This window comes from Telmatherina bonti (genome assembly GCF_933228915.1).
Source record: "Telmatherina bonti genome assembly, chromosome: 10".
In the NCBI taxonomy this organism is placed as follows: Eukaryota; Metazoa; Chordata; class Actinopteri; order Atheriniformes; family Telmatherinidae; genus Telmatherina; species Telmatherina bonti.
The window spans coordinates 28,478,021-28,493,511 of record NC_136628.1 but is presented as its reverse complement, the minus strand read 5'-3'; the positions used below and the strand labels follow the sequence as shown (position 1 = coordinate 28,493,511).

At 38.1% G+C, this 15,491-nt stretch overlaps 1 protein-coding gene across 1 annotated transcript; it reads left to right on the top strand.

The window, feature by feature from the left end:
* Positions 1-11: 11 nt before the first annotated feature.
* rps6ka4 (ribosomal protein S6 kinase, polypeptide 4) lies at positions 12-15,012 on the top strand. Its single transcript, XM_079248298.1, has 18 exons — positions 12-828; positions 3,461-3,532; positions 4,253-4,320; positions 4,484-4,634; positions 4,779-4,894; positions 6,873-6,980; positions 7,097-7,177; positions 9,038-9,141; positions 9,270-9,420; positions 9,512-9,673; positions 9,852-9,977; positions 10,116-10,249; positions 11,370-11,463; positions 11,596-11,766; positions 12,195-12,386; positions 12,469-12,628; positions 12,771-12,934; positions 13,019-15,012. The coding sequence occupies exons 1-18, from the start codon at positions 741-743 to the stop codon at positions 13,238-13,240; spliced, it is 2,364 nt and encodes a 787-aa protein (XP_079104424.1). The 5' UTR covers positions 12-740; the 3' UTR covers positions 13,241-15,012.
* The last annotated feature ends 479 nt before the right edge of the window (positions 15,013-15,491 follow it).

Sequence of the window (15,491 nt, the reverse complement as noted above, 5' to 3'; positions counted from 1 at the left end):
TAAGAAGGCAAGAGAGTTTTGGAACCGTCTTTCCCCACCATGATTTGGTTATTCGAAGCTGAAAAGGCCGGTGAACATGGCTAACGAACCATTAGCGCTTAGCTAATCGTTCAAACTTTGATGGGCAGCCGCAGCTATTCGTTAGCTAGCGGCTAATGCTTATTTTCCAATTTACTACTACTTTACCATCTAGCCAGTTATCAGATTTTATTATTGTAACTGTGGCGTTAAACTTATGACATTGTAGATGTTATCACACAGATCTTCGGTGTGTTGTTTTGGTCAAACGTCTCAGTAAAAATAGGGTTAATATTATTTACTAATAGCAGTTATCTCATAAATTATTACAACTGTTCATTAAGCCCATGATAACAATAGTCACTTTAATGGTGATTTAAAGAGTTTATTGATACATATTTGAAGTAGTATTGTTTTTGTTTCCAGATCGTGAAAAGACGGGAGGTTTAAGCAACACGTCTGTTTTCAGATTTATTTCGACCAATCGCACGAGAAATAATAATGCCAAGCACCAGGATGTCAAACCAATGGGGATTAACGTTGTTGAAGCTGCATTGTCTCTTTTCTAAATAATCCCTCCACCATTCGCTATGCAGCTACAATAGATTTTTATTTAAGATTTCCATTTCTAAGTCTTTAACCCAGTATATTATAATTACTAAGACGTGCATCTAAGTACATCTAAATCAGTCTGAAGACAGTTTGATTTTGTCCTTGAGAGTATGTCTGGGGACGGATCTGATAGTAGTGATGACTCTGATGGAAAAACCAATGAGAAGGCTTGCACTGTCAAGCACCAAATCACCAATGGTAAGTCAAACTTTCACTGTTTGTAATCATGTAATAGACTTGGGATTATTAAATTCAGTAATCATAACAATTGTATGACTTAGCACTGCATTTGATCTCATCCTGCTCTCATCCAATATGGATAGATCAAGGTTCTAATAGTATGATGTCGCTGTATTGTGATTCACATTAGGTTTGTAGGTACACAGGTCTAGTGCATCATAAGGGTCACATTAGTCCCTGAAAATCCTAAAAACACAAGTTACTAGATACCAAGGACCAAATTACCTCCTTGAAAGCTTCTGCTTTTAAGGAATTTTTAGTAATCATCTTCTGAAGATTACTCCAGAATGTGCCAGCGAGTTATATCAACACTTGGAATATTAATCTATGGAAAAACATGTTTATAGCCAGTTTTACAACTGATGTGCATCAAAGAGATGATTTCACCCATCTTTGATTAATCTGGATTTTTGATCATAGTAGTATAAAAGAAAATCAACAAACTCTGTAAACACACAATTTTACACAGTTTCATAGGTGATTTCAAACCATTGGCGTTTTTGACACGCGTGGACTTTCTAAAGAAATAAATATTTGTCACACTGTTGTTTTGCTGTCTGGATAATAGCTTGTTTACTGGTAGTTGTAAATATTATAAATTAATAAAATACTCAAAGTATGAAGTCGTTGTTTTTTAAGGTTGTTTATTGAGCGAAAAAATGAAAAAAATTCTTTTAAAGGGCCTGCAGTCTTAAAAAAAAAAAATTTTATCAAATAATTTTTCTATCTGTGGAATCAGCTGATTGTATTTCTTGTAAATAATTTATTTCGATTGCTTATTAATATGGAGCTTTAAGACTACGCTAAAAGCAAGGGAAAAAATACTTAAAGAACAACCTCAATTCTAATAAAGTTGGGACATCATGTAAAATGTAAATTTAAAAAAAAAAAAACAAACAGTCTGGGTTTTGGACATCTTTTTAACCTATATTTAATAAATACACTACAATGTAATCTTCAAATGTAATGTTTAATATTCAGACTGATAATTTTTATTTACTTATTTTCATTTTCAGTAATTTTGAATTTTATTCCTGCAACATGCTCCAAAGAAGCTGTGACAGGCGCATGTTTACCACTGTGTTACAGCACCTTTCCTTTTACCAGCGCTCAATAAGTGTTTGGGTATTGTTGAGGCTTTGTAGACAGAATATCTTTCCATTCTTTCTTGATGCACAATTTCCACTCCTCAACAGTCCAGGGTCTCGGTTGTACTTCATAACGTGCCACACATTTTCAATGGAAGACAGGTCTAGACTACATAGAGCTTTTTTTTTTTTTTTTAATTATTATTTTGGTATGATGAAGCCACTCGGTTTTAACATGTGCAAAATGTGTCTTGGTACTGTTTTGCTGAAATCAACGTCACTTGTATGGCAGCATATGTTGCTCCAAAATCTATATGTACATTTCAGCATTAATGGTACCTTTGCAGATGTTACTGATGCAATCACAGATGCTGGTTTTTAAACTTTGTGCCGATAACAATCTGGACGTTCCTTTTCCTCTTTGTCCTGCATGATACATCATCCAAAAAAAAAAAAAAGAGGGAATATTTGCATAAAAACCAATAAAACTTATCAATTTGAACATGAAATATCTTGTCTTTGTAGTGTATTTAATTGACTATAGGTTAAAATGATGAGCAAATAATTATGTTCTGTTTTATTCATGTTTCACACAACATCCCAACTTAATTGGAACTGAGGAGATGTGAGCTTTATAATGGAGACTGTGTATCTACGTCCTTAAAACTAAAACTGATGTGAATTAAAACTAGACACTTAAAATACATATTTTGACTGAAATAGTATAAAATTAAAACTTTTAAAACCAGGTAAACTCCAGGTAAGCATCCAGATGATGAGCTTAGGGATGAAGTCACACCAGCATATACCATCAGCTTTATTTAGATGGACCTCAGTGTTCTGCATGCAATCCAAAGGTCCAGCTTTTTCCAACTTTGTTTAAAAGAAAAAAGAAGTGAGCTGTAGAGGAACATACCCCACCCCAAAAACTGCCAAGTAACTTATACATACAGACATAGTCAGTAGGCCTCCATTGCCTCCCACAACCTCTCTTTAAAAAAAGTTAGCAGAGAAAAACATTCAAGATTGAAACTTGGCTTAGGAAGGATGTAAATAATAATAATATTAATAAAAATAAAAAAAAAGTTTTTTCACAAAATGTTGCAGCATGAGTCACATTGTGTTTCCTTAGCTAGGCTCATAGTAGCTCCACTAAGCAGCTTCATGCAAAACTTTCTTTATTTTCTGCATGGGTCTTGGTCCAACTTAAATTTCATTAAACTTTGGGAATAATCTGGAAGGAATTGTGGAGACATGAAATTTAAAAAGGATTCTTCCAAATATGGATCATAATTGGCTTGAATTGATTTATTTCTCTGACGTTCCGACTTTGTTTTGGATTGGTGCTATCCAAATAAAGCTGAACAGAAGAAAATAGTGCAGTGAATTTGGCACACAGTAAATCTTTGAAAATGCTAAATCTTTGTCTTTTAGCTTTAATATACTTTAAAGAGAATCCTGTTTTATTTATAGATGTTCTTTTCTTTCTTTCCTCTAACTAGCTAACCTCACGGGTCACACTGAAAGGGTTGGCATGGAGAACTTTGAGTTGCTCAAGGTTTTGGGCACCGGAGGTAAGCGTCAATTTAAAAGCTGAGGAAATAACATGAGTGAAATGTTAGTGCAAGTTCTTCTCAAAGCAAACAAGATTTATTCATATCAGTAAATAGCTTAAAGGGCAAAGAGTTTGTCATCAATATTCATAGAGTGTAAGTGAAAGCTTGCCTGAGGATGCAGTGGTAGGAAATTAGTCTTTTATATCCTGACTTGGGTATTGAACATCATTGAGACAGCATGTAAACTACTTTAATATTTTTGTGGGTATATCAGCTGTTGGAGCTCATCTGTAGCTTTATACCAGCGGGAGATTTTAGAGGATGTTTTTATTAAGAAAAGAGAAAAAAAAAAGAACAGTTGATTAATTTGACTGCATTAATCCTCTGATGTGGCCTCATGTCTAATTAATACACAGTCTGATGGTTCTTCTTTTCTGTATATAGGACGACAGTGGCCCAGGTGAAAGATCATGTCTTTACTCACATTTGTAATTTAATGGGGGTTTGATCCACAGCTGCCTTCATATATTAATGTGTCTCAGGGCAAAACACTGAATCCTGAAGCAGTTCTGGCTCCTTTGATGTGTGATAGAAAGAGTTAGTTAATGAAAAGCATACTTAAACATGCATTTTAGAGCATAGCTAAGGTTTAAAGGTTTTAGTGCAGCTATTATACTTGTTTGCTTTGTACTAGCAGTAATTAGAATAACTCATGGAAATGTTTTTGTCATTGTGTAGCTTACGGGAAAGTGTTTTTGGTGAGGAAGAACAGCGGCCATGATGCAGGGCAGCTTTATGCTATGAAGGTAATGTTATGAGTCTGAAGATTAATTTCGTATCATTGCAAAACAATATTGTCTGCTCTCATTTATTATTCATTATTGTTGTGATGCCACAGAGTATCTGCTGTTTAAAACAATCTGTTTATGAATGTCCAGATGTCATGCATTTCCATTCCCCTCCCCCCAGGTCTTAAAAAAAGCAGCTATCGTTCAGAAAGCAAAGACAACAGAACACACTCGCACTGAGAGGCAGGTGCTGGAGCACATCCGCCAGTCTCCCTTCCTGGTCACTCTTCATTATGCTTTTCAGACTCAGAGCAAGCTGCATCTCATCCTGGGTGAGTCCTGAAGCACTGGAAATCATTTTGGATGACTCTCTTCTCTCCGGTCCTGAAACACTGAATAGATATCAGCTGTGTTCGTATTATTTTCAATTGACTTCTTGTAAAGCTGCCTCTGTATTTGTCTGTGTGTGAGTGCAGACTACGTAAGTGGTGGGGAGATGTTCACCCATTTGTACCAACGGGATCACTTTAGCGAGGACGCAGTGAGGATTTATATCGGGGAGATAATCCTTGCTCTGGAGCATCTGCACAAGGTGAGTTTCACTTTTCTAGCTTTAAAACCTAAAACTTAATTTATCTTTTTTTCTGCTTGGCTATAAGATGCTGTTTTAATGCATTTGGTAAGATTGTGGCTTAAATATTGCAAAAAAATAAGGCTGGTTATTTACAGAAATCACACCAGTTTAGAGCAGCATCATCTCGTCTGAGTTTTTTTTTTAATATCTTAAGTTTCCTCCTAGTTGAACAAATAAAACTTTGATCTTTTGAATATTTGACTTTATCACTACATACAGCTGTTCAGCTGCTTATGTCCTGTTTTGTGTTCTTTACTGCAGTGATATCCTAATAAGCTTTCATAATAGCTGGAAACTTTCCCCAAATCGCAGCAAAGCCATGAAATTATACTCGTTGCTTCTCCATATGTTCAAACTGCTGCATGTAAGGAGTGTAGCTTGTGTGTTTAAGCATCATACTGAAAATATTCCTGACGTCATCATGAATTTGCAGCACTTCCTAAATTATTGCTGTTGATGGATTCACTAGATTCACTAGATTCATAGTGTAGCATAGTGCATCAGCATGAGAGTGCAGTCTTAGAACTGGTATGATTGCTGTTGACAAAAGAAACTCCTTAAATTGGGATAAAACTTTTTCATATTATAAAATCAAATCAAAGTTTATTTGTATAGCACCTTTCATACAAGAAACAGCTCAAAGTGCTTTACATATATTAAAACAATTAAAACAAATAGACACATCATTATTCACACACACACACACACACACACTGACACACCACCAATCTCATATTGCCTGACAAAGCTTTTAAAATAGTCTCTTGTCTCTTTAACCAACAATATTAATAATAGTTAAAGACTAAACGTAAAAGAGATAACGTCTGACTTAATTATTAGATAAAACCTACTAAACTACTTCACATTTTATGATTTTTAAACCAGAGGTCTTCAAATCCAGTCATCGAGATCTACTGTACTGCATCTTTTAGATGCATCCCGGCTCCAACACACCTGAATAAAATGGCTGAATTCCTCTTATCCGCATGTTGTTCAGCTCTGCAGAGCTCGAACCAGCAATTCATTTGATTCGTGTGTGTTGGTGAATGGTTGCAGGATAGTAGATCTCCTGGAGTGGCCTTGGGCACCCCTCAGTTAAACTAATTCTTAACCAATAACATTTTGAGTTTAATCTTTTTTTTTCTCTTTTTGTATGAATGACACATATTCCCCTTATCCCTCAAAATGCCTTTGATGTAAATACCCCGCCTCCATTTGAGTATGAAGGAAATTATGAATCAGCAAATTTGCCCTTCTTTACTTGCATTCACTCACTAGCTATCCCACTACATGGAGGGAATGACAGAATAAGTCAGTATTAGTGAAATGTACATCATTTAAATCAGAAAGCTGGAACACTGAAAAGGTTGTGGTTTGTAAAAAAAAACAAAAAAAACATTGATAGTAATATTAGGAGCTGTTTCTTTTTGAGTAACTAATCTTCCCATTGATTTGCTGCTTTATTCTCTGACCGAGTCCACCTCATGCTTTCTGTCGTTTTCCATGTGTCACTCTAAGTCAAACAGCACATGAGCAGGGCAGTGACAAAGGTGGGGCTCAGGTGAACAGAGTGCATGTGGATAAAGAACTGGACTTAATATTAGCAAATGTGAAATTGCCTCATAATGTTAGATAAACCTTGTCAACTATGACAAGTTAGCCCTCCCTGTGAGTCAGCAAACTGCTTTCCTCTCGTTAGCCAGATGTAAAACACAGGGTGCGTTTTAAAGTTTTGGGATTGGGTCTCAGTTTAGACTTTTTGTACATACACTTGTTCTGACAAGTGCTTGGATTAGAAATTAGTTAGATTTCAGCACCGGATTATTGGTCAGTTTTCACTGCTTTGCTCTTCCAAAAAAGGGTATTTGTGTTTATTGCAAAATACTGCAATTAAATTGACTGTGTGTTTATTTGTTTTTACTGTGGTTTTGTGCAGCTTGGGATTGTTTATCGAGACATCAAATTGGAAAACATTCTCCTAGACAGTGAAGGCCACGTGGTATTGACAGATTTTGGGCTCAGCAAAGAGTTTCTCGAAAAAGAGGTATGTAATGCAATACAACAGTGTCCACATGGGAGTGTGTGTATGTATGTGTGTGTGTGTGCATGTGCATGTTCTGTGAAATGATGCCTAGATATTTTTTTAATTTCTCTTTAAAGAAAGAAAGAACGTACTCTTTCTGTGGCACCATTGAATACATGGCTCCTGAAATCATCAGGGGGAAGACTGGACATGGCAAGGTAAATATGAGGCGCTTGTGTTTGTAGCAAACAGAGTCTTGGTGTTTAGGTGTCATGTGTCAGGTGTTGTGTAACATCTTCTATTCAAGGCTTCAAGTGTTTAAGAAAGGAATGTAAAAACTTAACATGATCTGAAATAGGCATAAAATTTATGTGTGTGTTAAGTCATTTGTACTTCATAAACATAAACTCTAACAGACTGTCTTCACACAACACACAAGAGTGATGAGAATTCATGAGTATCACCATCACTGGTAGACAGTCTTAGTAAGCACTCGCTGTCAGATCACCCTGCTCCACCAAAGTTATGTTTATTTGTTTGTGTTTGTATCAGAAAAAGTGAATTAAGTTTATACTTTCTCTCCTAACTAGATTAAAATTTCAAGCGGGTTCTCAACTTTTTATCTTTGTATGTATCTGATTGGTGGCTTACACTGATCAGAGAAGAGGTGGACTAGTACTCTTCGTCACAACTGGAGATCCATGTACTTTCTGTCTTTGAGTCATAAAGAAGAGCTCATACTGCCTATGATGGAACTTTTTAGTGGTTTTCGCTTTTCTATAACCATGGTATCCCTTGAAACCAGAAACCAGACCACGTCTAGTTGATACCGAGATGTTTCAGACACAGTTCAGAAAATCCAACTTTTCCCGGTCATGTTTTCACTGTTAAAGCTGAACCTCTTACAGCTTACTTGCATCATGTGATCAGTTCAGTGGCTCGCTTTCAAATCTAGTCCCTTTTATTTTTATGATCAACCACCTGCTCTTTTCATGTTTTTCTTTTGCTATTAATAAAAAAATAGTTGCAAAAGTACAAAAAATATTTCAATTTAAAAAGCTGCTGATCATTGGAGTTTAAGCAGTTGTTGCTCATCTGCTTCAGTGGCTGAGGAATAAAAATTCACCCTAACATTTTCAGGAAATGTTACAGATTTTGGAAAGTTGTTTTGTGGCTTTAATACACTACCTAGACAGATTAAGCTGTGTTATGGCACAGATAAAGATGAATTGGTTCATTTCCCCCAAATCCTTTTTTGTCACATTATTCTCTAATAACCTTTATCTCCCTGTAAAAGACCCAGTAAACCTGGCAATAACGCTTATTATCCCAGATGCTTCACTGATGACTCTGAAAAAGAAATACAAGGAGCTGTTATCTTCGTTTTTTTTGCTTCATTTTTTGTACAAGCTTCGCTCTTGAGAACTCTCCAGACACTCTAACAAAAGTAGACTGCCTTGTTGATAACTTTGCAGCCCTGCTATGCACTGCTATTGATGCTGTTGCTCATCTTAGGATGAAAACAGAGAGGTGTAGTACACTCTGTCCTTGGTACTCGCATCACATTTGCGCTCTTCGCAACAAAAATCTAGAAAGTTGGAAAGAAAGTGGTGTTCATCTAAAACAGAGGAGCACTTTGCAGCCTCTTAGCATACAAATTAGCTATGCGTAGAATTTTTTTGTTTATTGAACCATTTAAAAATTTAAATAGGCACAAATTATCATGAAAAATCCTTCAAATATTCCAAGGAGCTGGCAGAAATGCAACATAAAAGAAAAATGAAAACATAAATCAATAAAATTTTGCAATTAAAATCATAGGGTTCATATGCAATGTGAATGACTAAAAGTTTTAAGACAATTCTTTTTACCAGTGTTTGAAGAGAAGAATAGAAATATTTTAAATAATTTCCAAATGCCAGAAAGTTTGGCGAAACCTTGAAAAATCTGCATGTTCATAGAAAAATTTTCCAATTAATCAAAGTATTATTACACAAAAATTCAACGTCTTTGTTTTACAGGTTACACCAAATTTAGCTTCCCTATAATGAAGCTTTTTACCTTCTTTTCTTCTCCAGTCAGTAGATTGGTGGAGCCTTGGAATCTTGATGTTTGAGCTGCTGACAGGAGCGTCTCCTTTTACCTTGGAGGGAGAGAGAAACTCCCAGGGCGAGGTGTCGAAGTAAGTGCTGCTTTCTTAATCTCTTTCTATCACATTCACATTTTGAAAGAAAAAAACTTGCTAGACTTAAAAGCCTTGTCTCAGTTACAAATCAGAAGAGGTTTACTGAAACTAACTCTGCTTCTCAGGCGTATTTTGCGCTGTGATCCGCCTTTTCCCTCTATGATTGGACCCATTGCTCAGGATCTGCTGAAGAAGTTGTTGGTAAAGGATCCTCACAAGAGGTTGGGCTCAGGGCCACGAGGAGCTGAGGACATTAAAGCTCATCCTTTTTTCAAGGTCCGTAGAGCTTCATGTGCCAATCACTTGGATATTCCTCCTCTTCTGAAACATATTTTCATTCTCATTTTCTTTATTTGTTTCTTCGCAGGGATTGAACTGGGCTGACCTCGCCCAGAAGAAGGTGGCGAGTCCATTTAAGCCAGAGCTGAAGAGCGAACTGGATGTGGGAAACTTTGCTGAGGAGTTCACTGGGATGGATCCCGTCTACTCTCCTGCAAGCACACCTCCGAGCACAGACCGGCTTTTCCAGGTTGACAGGCATAGTCTCAGTCTTGATATCATCATGTTTTCAAAGAATTTACATGCACCCCCGTTTTAGATGACGGTTAGAAAGTGAAATGGCTAATAAGAAGTCTGGTAGAAGTCTTCTCCCTTCTGTCCCTGGCAAACCACCGCTATCGCTGAACAACTGTCTCCTTTTTTTTTAGGGCTACTCCTTTGTCGCTCCTTCCATCTTGTTCAATAAGAATGCCGTCATGGGAGACTTTGTAGAATCACAAATTGGAGCAGACCGACCGGCTTCTGCGTCTGTTCAGCGGAGTGCAATGTTAGAGGTATGACTGTGGGCTCAGAAACCCAGTTTTAGTTGAGCTGTAAATTGATTTAAACAGCTTGTTGTAATTGTTTCTTCGTGTCTTGTAATGGTTTCAGCAATGGATCTCAGTGCTCAATCTGCTTGTTTGTTTGTTCAGGAATCCCAGTTTTTCCATCACTATGAGCTTTATGTTCACGGGCCACCGCTGGGCGAAGGTAGTTTTTCAGTGTGCAGGAAATGCAAACATAAGCAAAGTGGCCATGAGTACGCTGTGAAGATCGTCAGCAGGAGGTGAGTGGAGATGTGCTTTGCTACTTTGCTTTTACAATGTAGACTGTCCATCAACAAATGTCACACACACACTTTCCCTCATTTAGCTTCGACTGTGGTACATATTAGCTGTGGTATCTTTTTGATAAGCTTCTGCATAGTCACAGCATTCCCTTCTGTCCCGAGTTTCTTTCCCTTTTTTGCAAGATCTTGTAGTGATGATGGGAGAATTGGACCTTTTCAGCAAAGTCAGCACATCCCAAAGATTCCTAATGGGGTCAGAGGCCAGTCACATGTGGGCTGGCCTCCCCACAGGCTTGTCCAGTAGGCACGAGGCACTTCATCTGCCTTTCTTCTTACGATGGTGTGCCATCCTCTCCACCGCAACCAGTCGAGGCAGATGGCTGCCCTCCCTGAGCTGGGTTCTGCCGGAGGTTTTCTTCCTGTTAAAGGGGAGTTTTTTTCCTTCCCACTGTCGCCGCCTGCATGCTCAGGATGGGGGATTGGATCGAAGTCATGACTCGATGCAATCAGTTGGTTTCTATTAGAAGATATGTATGAATTGGCTCGAAATGATGTGTATGTTGATTCGTGAATGTAAAGTGCCCTGTGACAACGTTGTTGTGAAGTGGCGCTATACAAATAAAGTTGAACATCACTCTGGAAGAGGATGAATCTCGACTCATCAGATCACATGACCTTCTTCCATCGCTCCAGAGTCCAAGCTGTATGTCCTTCACAAATTTGAGCTTTTTGTCTGATGAGCTTCATCTTAAGGGTTTTCTTAAGGCTACACAGCTCTTTAGTTCCAGTCTTTGCTTGATGCATGCCAATTTTTGACCCTTTTGAAATGAATTAACATCTTCTCCAAGACTACAAGTTGTATCTTTTGACCTGCTTGTTTAAAAAAAAAAAAAAAAGAGAAGACACTCGCTGCATCTGTTAGACTTAAATAAGTTGTTGCCAGGTAAAGCATTTAAACATCCATGGAGTAACTATCAAATGTGAAGCTCTTAACTGTTTGCTTTGTAAAATTCAGGTGGTGATTTATTTATTTATTTATTTTTGGCTGGCAGTGTATCATTTAGTTACAAATCTCAGACTAGCCTTGTTAACAGTGTGTTTGTCTATTTACTGTCAGGATGGAAGCAAACACACAGAGGGAGATTGCTGCCTTGAGGCAATGTGAGACTCACCCCAACATCGTCAAGCTGTATGACGTCTACACTGATCAGGTAAGAATACAAATGATAACAACACAAGTAGTTAATATACTCTTTGTGCCAGTAAAAATTCTATGTAGATGTGTAAAGTTGTGCTATATCTTGCATCAAAACTACTACATAAAGCCATTTCTTCCTTTTCAGTATCACACTTATCTAGTTATGGAGCTTCTACGTGGAGGGGAGTTACTGGAAAGGATTAAGAAGAAGAAACTCTTTGGTGAGGCAGAGGCAAGTCAGCTGTTGCAGAGCCTGGTCTCAGCTGTCAGCTTCATGCACGAGGCAGGAGTTGTGCACAGAGATCTCAAACCTGAGGTGGGATGTGATTTCATGGTTTGATTAATTCCTCACAACAAACAGATTCTCCCATGTAAAAATAGCATATTCCCACCAACTGTATCTGTATGTTTCCACTGAATTTCATGTGTGCTGTGCATCCCCAAACAAGGCAGAATAAATCCTTCTAGCCAATGAAGCCAACTTGTGGGAACTGGGATGTGGTTATTTTACAATATGTCATGTAAGCAAGATAATGGACAATTCTGCTACATTTTACAAATAGCAAAAAGCAGATTTGTCACGTCTTTCTATCTTTACATGGTTGTCATATTGAATAAGGCAAAGGCTTTTTGCTAATGTTGAAAACCCACATTAATATTTCAGTAACTGCACTGATCTTCAAACCTTGTTTTTATGGGGTGAAAATTGGATCATTCATTGTTTTTGTTTTATTTACCTTGCAGAATGTGCTGTTTACAGATGAGGGAGAGGACTCTGTGCTGAAAGTAATTGATTTTGGATTTGCCCGCCTGTGCCCTGCAGGCAGCGCCCCCCTGCAGACTCCTTGTTTCACCCTGCAGTACGCTGCACCGGAGCTTTTTGACAGTGCAGGATATGACAAGTCCTGTGACCTCTGGAGTCTTGGGGTCATCTTGGTAATATAATCTGCATACCTTGATTATGTTACACCTGTCAGGATAACCAAAGTGCTAATGACTCCGCATGTGTCTCGGACAGTACACCATGCTGTCAGGCCAGGTGCCGTTTCAGAGTGAGCAGCGTGGGATGACCTCATCATATGCTGCAGACATCATGCAGAAGATTAAAGAGGGTGATTTCTCATTGGATGGGGAGGCCTGGAAGGGCGTCTCTGAGGACGCCAAAGAGCTGGTTAAAGGTGTGTGGTTTAGTTTTCTGTTAGTGTAGCGCTGCTTTGGGTGGTTCAGACACTGGTCTGTGTAATTACCAGAGCAATATCTGTCGGCATGTTTCTCTTTTGTTGTCCTTGTTTACGTCCATGTGTCACTCTGTTATTTAAGGTCTACTAACTGTGGATCCAGAGAGGCGCCTCAAACTCTCGGATCTGAAGGAGAACAGCTGGCTGCTGGGTGGTGCATCCATGTCCACCACTCCTTTGTGCACTCCAGATGTGTTAGAGTCCAGTGGGCCCACAGTCCGCACCTACGTCAATGCCACATACAAGGTTACAGCTTTAAGTGTTGAACTTCTCTTTGAATAAATCTGATATATGTACATATTCCTTCATTCCTTCATGCTTTCATACCAGGCTTTTAATCGGGGGAAGAGAGAGGGCTTTTTCCTGAAAAGCGTCGACAACGCTCCCCTGGCAAAACGGCGAAAGCTTAAGATGACAAGCACAGGCGTGGAGACCCGATGGAGCTCGTCCTCTTCCTCCTCCTCTTCTTCCACTTCCTCCTCAGCATCTGCGAAAGCATCCAAAGAGCAGCCAAAGCAAACTGTGACCCCAAAGCAAAGCAAGCCAAAATGACCTGCAGGGCAGCACAGAAATGGTATGTGCTAATACTGGCAACGTGATGTTGTCCAGTGGTCGGTTCTAAAACCGACCCACTCATCACAACACTGATTTCGATCATTTCCTTTGGTTTAGCCGTGAAATGCTTCATTCCTTTGGCCTCACTCTCCTCATAGCAAACATGCATATCCCTTAAGCGGAGAAGATGCGGCCTTTAGAGGGTTTGATTTCTTATTCAGCATTTGCTCAGCATCATTTGCTTTCCTCACTGTGGCTACAAAACGGTGCCCGGCTTTATAGGGTAAAAAGGGAAAAAGAAGCCATTGATGAGCAGAAGCCATAGAAACAGCAGAATCAGCTGTGATGAAGGCACACTTTGCATGTAGCAAATGAACTGTCCTTCCATCGAATTTGTGGGCTTTTTTTGCTTTGATTGTATTAGATTACTATTTTGTAAATTTTGTCACAAATGCTGAAAATTAGGATGAAAATAACTTCAAAGCTCCAACAACTGTTGTGCAACATATCAGCGCTCTGCTCTGTGCAGAAGGGGGTTTTGTGGGGACTTAGATTTATACAGTTCAGTTTGAGTACACATCCAGCTGTTTGCACTATTGTCGGAGAATGTATCTGATCAAATTGTCATAAAAACAAGAAGATGTTGCTGCTAGGACTGCGCAGCGCGGGAAAGGGATTTTGTGGCTTTGCATAGGATGAACACACTGTGTTGGAACTTCTCTGTAAGATGGCGTCTTTGCAGTTGTAACAGTTTCCAACAGCAGCAACTGTACAAAGACATGAAGACAAATGTTTAGTAAAGATATTTTTGTCATACTCGCTGTACATAGCTCTTCATCACTGTGCCGGTCTGAAAATGTCGAGCATGCAAATCTGTTGTAAAAAGATTTTCTATATTTTCATATCTCTGAATGGTATTTCTCTGTTTTTGTATTTTATTTCTAGTTTGTGCAGCCTGTGTATTTGCACGTAGACGGGAGCAAAATCGTTTCTGCGATTTGGAACACACTATGCCTTCGGTTTGGAAATGTTTTAATGGGTTGCGGTTTTCTGTTGTTTTCAGACCAGTGCTTTATGGGGCTGATTTGATACAGTGAAAAATTGTTTCCAAACTAATGAGATCAACTTGTTTTCACCAGCGCCGGCTTTGGTCTTTTCCCTGTGATTATTTTAAAGCTCTCTCTCGTTTCAACGACAGATTATGTTACAGAATGAGACACTTAATCGTGACTTTTTTGGGAAATCATCCTGTAAAAATAATGTATATAAAAAAACACGATTCAAGCAAAAAATAATGTGATGATTTAAGATTTGTTTAAATGGTATTTTGGTCTCTTAATGTAAAACTGTTTTTATTTGTCATGTTGAACCGTCATTTGATCAGTCGATACATTTCAGCTTTAAAGGTGCTGATATTTATTATTGATTTTAATGCTGTGGTATTGGGATTATCATCGTTTGGCTCTTACTGTTTACCAGCTCAGTGGGTGTGCATGTGTATGTGTGTGAGATCTGGAACGATGCCTGAAGATTGGTTGTATTGATGTTTCTGTACCAAATGAAGCATTACTGTAAGTTACTGTATTATTTTCTGATGTGCCGCCTGTGTCTTTTTAAAGGTAACTGGTTGTTTGTGTTATCGCTTGTGTTTTGAACTTTGATGTTTTACTTTTAAAAACAAATATCTGCTTTTATGGTTGTTGATATTTTCGTTATTGTAGGTGATATTTTTTTCTTCTTTTTAAGCATTACTATTTTATTGAGATGCACTATCACTGATGTCGTAATGGGGATTTTATCTTTTTGCACCAAGAATTTTTTTTTTTATGTTGGTGCAAAATAAACATTACATTTTAAATAGACAGTCGTGTGATTTTTAATTGAAGTGTTCAGTTAATTACACAGGAAGTTTGACAAGTTATTCATTCATTCTTTGTCATTTTCTACACTGCTTAGACTAATTTAGGGTCGCAGAGAAGCTGGATCTCAGAAAGGAGGATACAGGTACACCCTGGACAAGTAGCCAGTCCATCGCAGACAAATAATCCCTTGTGGAGGAAATATCAGGGAAACCATTTCATTTAACTGGCTTCATGTGTATTCAGAGATTGTCACAAAAAACTCTCCAAATAAAGTACAGGAGAAGTTGTGGAATCGTGAGCCAAAAAGATGGAATAAAAATAAGTATTTTTTATGTCTTAACCTAAATTGACTTTGACATGGCCTTAAATAGTGAGAAACAATTTCT